An 8902-nucleotide genomic window follows, 5' to 3' on the forward strand; every position below is an offset into this window, starting at 1 on the left:
ACGACGGCTATGCTTCTTAGAAAATTCACCATTTCCTCTCTACTACCCACGGATTTTTCCATCTGCTCGCCTTGTTCCGCGTTCGTTTCTTTTTCTTTTCCTCTCTTCGTCATTCTGTATGAACACCCCCCACGGGATTTTAAGTTCAGGCCTTTTGTCCCTTTGCATACCTGCTCTCGTTGAAGCAAACTAACGCGATAGCAAACCCTGCTTCGTATACATTTCTCTCGAAACTCATGCTTTTTCTTCTCTCTCGTCTTAATATTAATACAACATTTTCCAACGTTTCTTTACGCTTCATTTCGCAGTGTACATACATACATAGTACGTACATACACTCAACCTGATATCCTTTCGTTTTTTCCACTTTATAATGGAATACATATGTATATGGTGAAATTATTATAGTGAACGCAAATACTAGAACGAAATCGTGAAACCCTAGTTGCTCGCTAGAACCCCTTTTTCCTATCGTATTGTCTTCGTTATCTTATCGAGGTAAGAAAAGTCTCCAAGTAGTATGCATACATAGATCGACACATGCCAGAGAATGGCATCGATGTGCGGCCGCATGTGCTTCACACTGTAGGGCCCAGATGGCAAGCGTTGAATCCCTTGCTTAAATTTTAACCACGATGTAACACTGCTGCTTTTCAGACCACCTGTTCTACGCGTAGTTCCAAGCTATTCCTAAAATTTCACCATTACGCACAGGTATATATGTACATACATATATACGTATACGTGCCGATAGAGTAGATGATAATACATAGAAGGAAAGAGGTATGATTTTCATATGCACGTTAGCTAGATATGTGTTGGTTAGTGTATAAAACGTAAATCAATCAGTTTTCCACCATTTCAAATCTTATCTACTACCTACTAGAAAACTCTCATGTACGTACATATAGTATTAAGTAACGATATTAATCGTATTCGTACCATAAGGATGAACAAAATTATATCAGCCGAATTTACATTAAGCAAAAAAGATGTATACCTGGTTGTAGGTATGTGCAGTGTACTATGTGTTAACAAACGGTCGTTCCAAGTGACGTTACACTTTGGGACGGGTTTCAAAAGATCTTTGTTCGCGTCGAGGAAGTGAATCCGTGGTCGAATTCAAACGTGTTCGTGTATACGAATATGTACTTTATGTCGTCTGCAGCAACCGGAAGTTCAACATACATAATGTTTCTGGGTGCGCCTGTTTGTGCTATTTTTCGCTTCACTGACAAATAGAAACAATGTAATGATTAACTACGATTTAATGAACAAGTAATACACCGCAAGTATAACGCTTTACTATTTCTATCAACTTTTCTTTTATATTCACACTTTTACGATGAGTTTGTAATGAAAGGTGGGTATTTCGGAAAATTATAATCTGTAATTAATATAATATGAATGCAAATTACCGCAACACTTCGTTTAATATTACATGTTATAAGAAAAGAATATTTTACAAACACCTTGGTACCAAACATTTTCAAAGACCTTTCGTAAATGCTTATTTTGCAAATATTTATTATGAACACCTGATTCGTGCACAATTTATTATAGATAATATAGAATATGTATTAGGGAAATGCATCGATGATTCTTTGGTTCAGTAATAAAACAGATTTCTTTCTTATTGATTGTACGAATGTCCGTCGGTAAGGGATTACCGAACTGGATTGTAACGAAAAGTAGGTCAAAGCCTTTCACTTGTAGAAATTAATTCTGCAAACTGTTTACGATGGAACAAGTAGAAAGTATTACAGTTAATCCGTACTTCACACTCTTGAAAGAATCAGACTGTATTGCAAAGATTATCGTGTGAAAATTCGGCAGTGAAATTAGACAGCTGATTAGTAAGATTAAACTATGAGGACTTGAATAATATTAATGGTCCATTTAATGCAAGTGGACCATACTCTGTATTTTAAGTTAAGAGTATTATTTCAAAGTTTTTATATTGTATTCCTGTTCCTTTTGTAATACATGAAATTCAACAATGGTCAAAATAAAAGATAATACCGTCCAAGTAGTGTTCATTTCTTTGCTTTTGGATCTTTTGGCATTTACTATGATATTACCATTGTTACCGGCCTTATTAGATTATTATAAGGAAATAGAGGATGACGAAGGCATGTATTTTAAAATCCTACATTACATACAAAAAGCAAGGAAATTTTTTGATGCTCCTGTTAAAGTTAATACAGTACTCTATGGAGGTTAGTTGCCTCTTCTTTAATTTTGTTAAAATATTTGTATATCAACATTAATATAGATGCATCGTTTAATTTACAGGCTTTCTTGGCTCTATGTACTCCTTTTTGCAATTTTTGGGTTCTCCAATAGTGGGAGCATTGTCAGATATATATGGAAGAAAACCATTGATGATATTTTGTTTAACAGGAATTGCATTATCTTATCTGCTATGGGCACTTTCCTTCAATTTTACTATATTTGTGTTAGCAAGATTTGTCGGAGGTATTACTAAAGGAAATATTAATTTATCAATGGCTATTATCAGTGATGTTACATCTTCAAAAACAAGGGGGAAAGCAATGGTAAATTTTGCTAAGAGAAACAACTGACAGAAGTAATAAATGCTCCAGATAAATGAATATAAAGTTTTGATTTTTAGGCACTGGTTGGTATAGCTTTTTCTATAGGCTTTGTAGCAGGCCCAATGATAGGAGCATTTTTTGCATGGTCTTCCAGTGATAATAGGCAAGGAGCTTGGTATATAATACCTGCCTTATTTGCCCTTTTTCTGGCAGCAAGTGACTTGTTTTTTATTGCTTGCAATTTACAAGAATCTTTACCGTTAAAATGTAGAACAAGAACGCTTGCATCTGGTGTTTCTGGAATTCTTACTTATATTAATCCTATAGATCTATTCCAATTCAGTGGAATCTCTGATTTAAGTGTGCAAGGTGAAATTTCTCTAAACTAATATGTTACAAATTCTCTAGATGTTAATAAAAATTATGTATGTAATTTCAGACAAAAAAAGCTTAAAAACACTGGGTTGTGCATATTTCATGTATTTGTTCATCTATAGTGGCTTGGAATTTACCTTAACTTTCTTAACTCATTATTTGTTTGAATTTACAAGCATGCAACAAGGATGGATGTTTTTGGGAATTGGGTTGATTATGGCAATTTTGCAAGGAAGTTGGATACGGACAATTCCACCTGATGAAACAAAAAGTGTTGCAGAATTGGTAAACATTTTGAAGGTTTCAAATCAAAATTTCTATCCATGTTATCTTTATTTTCATTAAATTATACAAATATTTTAGGGTTTATGGTTGATTATTCCAGCATTTATTTGTGTAGGTTTTGCAAATGATATGTTAATATTGTCTACCGGATTACTTCTGTTTGCAATTTGTGAGTGCATTATCACATAAACATATATATTTCTAAAGTACATCAAATAACCACTAAATATTCATATTGAATGAAAGTAAGAAATAGGTTTTTTAAATTTCTTTATTTATCATAGCTACTGCCATGGTTGTTACTTGTATGATGACCCTTGTTACACGTATTGGTCCTGATTATCAAAAAGGTGCAATAACAGGTGTATTTCGTTCTCTTGGAGCATTAGCACGAGCTTGTGGACCCATTGTAGCTTCTTCAGGTGAGGATAAAACGTATAATCATTTATTTAGGTTAGCTATACTACTAACTTAGACATTTTTATTTCAGCTTTTTGGTGTATTGGCAGTAAAACAACATATCTCATTGGTGCTGCATTTCTTGTATTTCCACCTATTATTCTTCGAAGGATAAAGTCATTTTAAAGTGAAAGAATTTTAATAAGTATTGTATATTTATACTTTGACAGTATTTTTATATATTAAACAAGATTTTTTGATATATTTGAGAAAGTATTCTTTATATATTTATTGTATTATGTATGGAGAGCATAATATATTTTCACAATCGATATAATTGCATATTTTGATATACAAATTTTCTTTATCTCTCCCATTATTGTTCAATAAAGAATATTATTCTTATAATATTGAACGAAGAAAGTTTAAGTGTTATTTTTTTTACACAAACATAATAAAATATCAAAGGTTCCCTATTTCAGTAATTCGTTTCATTTTGTATATGCAGAGAATAGGATATGATGTAACGATAATAAAAAGCATCAATTTAGTGGTTATCGATACTTAGTTGTTTGTCAGTAGTAAGCATGTTTATTCTTACGATAAATCAAGAAAAAAATATAACTAAAGTAAACGTAATTGATTTGAAGTAAAAAAGTGATTAGAGCCGACACGATAAAGATGTACCGCAACATTTCCTTCTACTTGTTACGTTCCTGGGTGAATTATGAATTCACGCAAGCGTGGTTGGTGTATGGTCATGTGACGTACCCTCTCCCTTTCGTGCCGCGCCATTTACGGTAAGAAATTCTCGGAATTCTTTGTTCGCGGCACTCCGTCGTCGTCCGCGCTGATGGGAGTAACACAGAAGGGGGAAAAGTTATTGATGAGATTTACGCGTACGACCGGTCCCCGCAATCGTTACGTTTACGATTATTGCGTGGTAGACTGAGTTTGATCAGTTCAAAGGTTATACCTCCGACAAATTGAGGAAAACAGAGAAAGATAGGTAACAGAATTACACGGTACAAATCCTAGTTGCTTCTGTCCTCGGACTAGCAGCAGGTGAGTGCAACCAATTCTTGAAGCGAACATCTTTTCCTTTCGCCCCTCCCGCTTATCTATTTACGCGTTATTGCGATACGTCACGTTCTGTTATTTCTGAATTTCGACCTGATATTCCTTATGCTGAATTCAGTTTAACAAATCGATTAATTAATCAATTACTTTTTTCACTTGCTACACATTTATTCAATACTTTTCAAAATAACATCGGACATTTATCATTTCTGTATCGCTTGCTTCAGTTTCACAAGTATGTATCCATTTTTTAAGTATGCAAGCGTGGTTCCTAGCGATACTATCAAGTATTTCACCTCATCGAGCGATACGGTCTTCGTACGTTTTGTAAGAAATATAAGCGATATCTTGTAACGAGTCTATTTTTGTACTGTTTATGTGTTAAATGTAAAAATTGTGACTACGTTTATATTGTTAACTTTGTGGTTATATCCTTATTTTTGGACTTAAATATTGTTAATGAAAACAATTGATATCAATGGTCAATATAAATTAATAATATGACTAATGAAAGAATGTGTTTAAGGTAAAGAACTTATATTTAAAATCAAAATGTCACTGTGGGGAAAAGCACAGCAACTACCGCAAGATGCATTGCAGCAAGTACGTTCAGTTTATGGAGAGCACTTTCCAATCGAGGTCAGGCATTTTTTATCTTCTTGGATAGAAGAAAAAATGTGGTAAGTTAATCAGATTGGCATTTTTGTAAATGTTTCATTTAATATTTACAGAGTACTTGATGTAATAGTATTTTTTATATTGTAATAGGACTGACATAGAACCTGACAACCCACAATATGAACAATATATTACTAATCTTGTTAGATCACTGATACAAGAATTAGAAACAAAAGCAGCTTCTTTAAACACAGATGACATGTTTCTAACAAAATTAAAATTAATGGAAGCTGCAAAAAATTTTCGTGTAAGTTCTGAAACTGATTGCTAATTGTCTAATTTAAAGTGCAATATAATTTATAATCAATACTTTCTCTTCTTTAATGTAGCAAAGATATACTCATAATCCAGCAGCACTATTTAGAATAATTAGACATTGTCTAGGAACAGAGATGAAATTAGTAGCTCAAGTGGAAAATTTAGGGGGTACTTTAATGAGTATGGCTGGAGGGAAAGTAGGTTTGATTAGCGATGCTGTTGCTGAAATAGCTCAACATGTTGAATCTTTGAGACGCAGAACACAAGAAGCTGGAGAAGATTTGAGAAAAATGGAGCAAGAGCAAGAAGCCTTTGCTATAAGTTATCATGAATGTACCAAGCTGAACGCGCATCTCCAGCATCTTGCCACGCAACCACAGAATCAACAAAATTTGGAATTGGAGAAAAAGATTCGGAGGCAACAGGAACAGCAGGAACAATTACTGAATCACAAAGTAACTGGTTTAATGCAATTACGACTGACATTAGCTGACAAGCTGAAAGACACTATTACTAGATTGAATAGCTTGCAGTCCAGAGTATTAGACGACGAACTTATTAGGTAAAAAATTTTTTTTTTCTCCCTTTCTCTCTGAAATGGAATAATTCGCAATGTTTTGAAGTTAAAATGATATTTATATATATATATATGTGTTTGTGGGTGTGTGTATTTTTTTTTAGATGGAAAAGGGATCAACAGTTGGCAGGAAATGGTGCACCATTCAACAGCAATTTGGATTCTATTCAGGAATGGTGTGAGAGTTTAGCTGAATTAATTTGGCTTAATCGACAACAAATTAAAGAAGCAGACCGTTTAAAGCAAAAATTTGCTCTTGAACCACCAGGAATGCAAGATATTCTTCCTGCTTTAAATTCTCAAATTACACAGCTTCTTAGTTCGTTAGTTACAAGTACATTTATCATAGAAAAACAACCACCTCAAGTAATGAAGACCAATACTCGTTTTACGAGTACGGTACGGCTGCTGGTGGGTGGACAATTAAATGTTTATATGTCACCTCCTCAAGTAAAAGTAAGCATTATTAGCGAAGCTCAAGCAAATGCACTCTTAAAGAGTGATAAAATGGCAAAAAATGGAGAAGTTAGCGGTGAAATTTTAAATAATACAGGGACGATGGAATATCATCAAGTAAGGGGAAGAAAGTAATTGAAAAAGTGGTAATTAATAATATTACTGAAAAAATAAATCTGTGAAATATGTTTGAACTTTGCAGGCAACGAGGCAGCTTTCCGTAAGCTACCGTAACATGCAGCTGAAGAAAATCAAAAGGGCAGAGAAGAAAGGGACGGAGTCTGTGATGGATGAAAAATTCTCGCTCCTCTTTCAGTCGCAATTTAGCGTTGGAGGAGGTGAATTAGTATTCCAGGTTTGGACGTTAAGTTTACCAGTGGTGGTAATTGTACATGGAAATCAAGAACCACACGCTTGGGCTACGGTTACATGGGATAACGCGTTTGCTGAACCAGGAAGGGTACCATTCGCGGTACCTGATAAAGTTCCATGGGGTCAAGTAGCCGAAGCATTGAACGTTAAATTTCGATCAGCGACGGGTCGTTCGTTAACCGAAGACAACCTTCGATTTCTGGCGGAAAAGGCGTTTCGCGGTGGAAACGCGAGTGGACAAGATTACTCTAGTTTACTTTTAAGCTGGGCACAGTTTTGTAAAGAGCCATTGCCCGAAAGAAACTTTACATTCTGGGAATGGTTTTATGCTGTGATGAAGTTAACCAGGGAGCACCTGAGAGGTCCATGGATCGATGGTTACATACTGGGGTTCGTGAGAAAGAAGCAAGCGGAAGAAATGTTGGCAAACTGTGCGTCAGGAACTTTCCTAATGCGATTTTCAGATTCTGAACTGGGTGGTGTTACTATCGCTTGGGTTGGAGGTGATTTCAAGTTTCTTTCAAGTTTTTTCTATACTTGATCATCGCATCATCTCATCGCTATATTTTGCTACGAAATAATTTACAGATCAAACGGAGGTGTTCATGTTACAACCGTTCACAAGTAAAGATTTTGCGATCCGTAGTTTAGCCGATCGTGTGTCCGATTTACAACACTTGCTTTACCTCTATCCAGACTTGTCGAAAGATCAAGCATTTTCCAAATATTACACGCCATTTACAGGTAAATACCATTTAACGTGTTATTTGTTTGTTAGTTTTGTTACTTTAACACGATGTTGTTTCGAATTTGACAAATTTTTCGGGATGCATTTTGTCGCAGAAAATCAGTCTACGTCGACGAATGGATATGTGAAACCGTTGTTGGTAACGCACGTACCTGGTTGGGGTGGACCTGGTGTCGGTGGTCAAACACCGTCACACTCCTCCGTAGTTGGGGTAGGCGGTAGTGGTCAAAGTGGTCTCGGTGGTAGTTATCCCGCAACGCCATCCACAATGTTTCAAGCGCACAGTCCTGATCCGTCTGTAACACGCGATACACCATCGGTGGCTTCCAGGTCAGTTCCCTGGATCTAAAGTATCAATCATTTCATTTATTTTCGTTTATTAACATAAACTGCCATAGAAATATCATACAAGATATGCAAAGATTTCTTTTCCACTTTTCTACAATACACAAACATGTACAATTTAGATATCGAACAAATACAATTTCAAATGTGAGTCTCAATTTTTCTCAATCGTAACATATCATTATTATCGTTTCTCCTTTTCTTCTTTTTATACTTCGTATCGTAAGACTATCGTTTGCCAACAGCTCGCCCACTTTTCCTTCCTCTAAAGTTCAGGTACTTAAAGTAGAAAACTGATCAATAATGAATATGAATTCGTGAAAAAGTAGAAATCGAGACATTACTATAATCGATTACACTTTGCATGTCTTTTATATTCTCTCTGTGCAGCTGAATGTCAGTATTGTTTTTTTTTTTTTCTTTTTTTTACGTTCTCCTTTTCCGAACATTAGCAAATACTATAATTTACAGTGATATTTGTAGTTTCGCATTTGTAAACTTTTCTTATGGAATTTTGCAACTTTTATACCATTATTGTATCGTGAAATGAAAGTATAAGTAATGTTAAGTCGTGTTGAACGATTTTATCCATGATTAAGGAAATTGTATGCTGGAGAATACTGGGTGCCTAAAGACAATTTTTCTGAAGCATATACTTTGTTACGTATACGAAACATATAAGATAACTAGTCTTTCGACATTCTCTCATTTTTATTTTTATTCTATATATACATATGTACACACGCACACGCGCGCGGGTGTGTGTGTGTG

The 8902-nt window shown here is 34.9% G+C and overlaps 2 protein-coding genes across 4 annotated transcripts in view; both read left to right on the forward strand.

Moving 5' to 3' along the window:
• Nucleotides 1-1999: 1999 nt before the first annotated feature.
• On the forward strand, nt 2000-3803 carry LOC108577939 (major facilitator superfamily domain-containing protein 10). The gene is made up of 7 exons (XM_017941170.1): nt 2000-2219; nt 2296-2558; nt 2636-2927; nt 2998-3218; nt 3297-3387; nt 3503-3640; nt 3709-3803. The coding sequence occupies exons 1-7, from the start codon at nt 2000-2002 to the stop codon at nt 3801-3803; spliced, it is 1320 nt and encodes a 439-aa protein (XP_017796659.1).
• A 660-nt stretch (nt 3804-4463) lies between these two features.
• The window catches only part of LOC108577983 (signal transducer and activator of transcription 5B), a 6753-nt gene continuing 2314 nt past the window's right edge, over nt 4464-8902 (forward strand). Inside the window, exons 1-8 of one of the 3 annotated variants that reach the window (XM_017941224.1) lie at nt 4464-4682; nt 5224-5377; nt 5466-5622; nt 5705-6195; nt 6315-6783; nt 6869-7541; nt 7627-7782; nt 7882-8116. In XM_017941224.1, the coding sequence (XP_017796713.1) occupies nt 5250-5377; nt 5466-5622; nt 5705-6195; nt 6315-6783; nt 6869-7541; nt 7627-7782; nt 7882-8116 (2309 nt within the window). In that variant the 5' untranslated portion in view covers nt 4464-4682; nt 5224-5249. Of the gene's footprint in view, nt 4683-4896; nt 4933-5223; nt 5378-5465; nt 5623-5704; nt 6196-6314; nt 6784-6868; nt 7542-7626; nt 7783-7881; nt 8117-8902 lie in introns of those variants that run through there. The other 2 variants (XM_017941226.1, XM_017941225.1) reach the window with 2 other exon arrangements.

Source organism: Habropoda laboriosa, unplaced genomic scaffold (genome assembly GCF_001263275.1).
Source record: "Habropoda laboriosa isolate 0110345459 unplaced genomic scaffold, ASM126327v1 scaffold801, whole genome shotgun sequence".
Lineage (NCBI taxonomy): Eukaryota > Metazoa > Arthropoda > Insecta > Hymenoptera > Apidae > Habropoda > Habropoda laboriosa.

Bases quoted from the DNA above. Each gene is read 5' to 3' on its own strand.
- LOC108577939 (XM_017941170.1), top strand. From the start codon at position 2,000: ATGGTCAAAATAAAAGATAATACCGTCCAAGTAGTGTTCATTTCTTTG. The intron at 2,928-2,997 runs GTGAAATTTCTC...ATGTAATTTCAG, and splicing joins CTCTGATTTAAGTGTGCAAG to ACAAAAAAAGCTTAAAAACA. The intron at 3,219-3,296 runs GTAAACATTTTG...CAAATATTTTAG, and splicing joins CAAAAAGTGTTGCAGAATTG to GGTTTATGGTTGATTATTCC.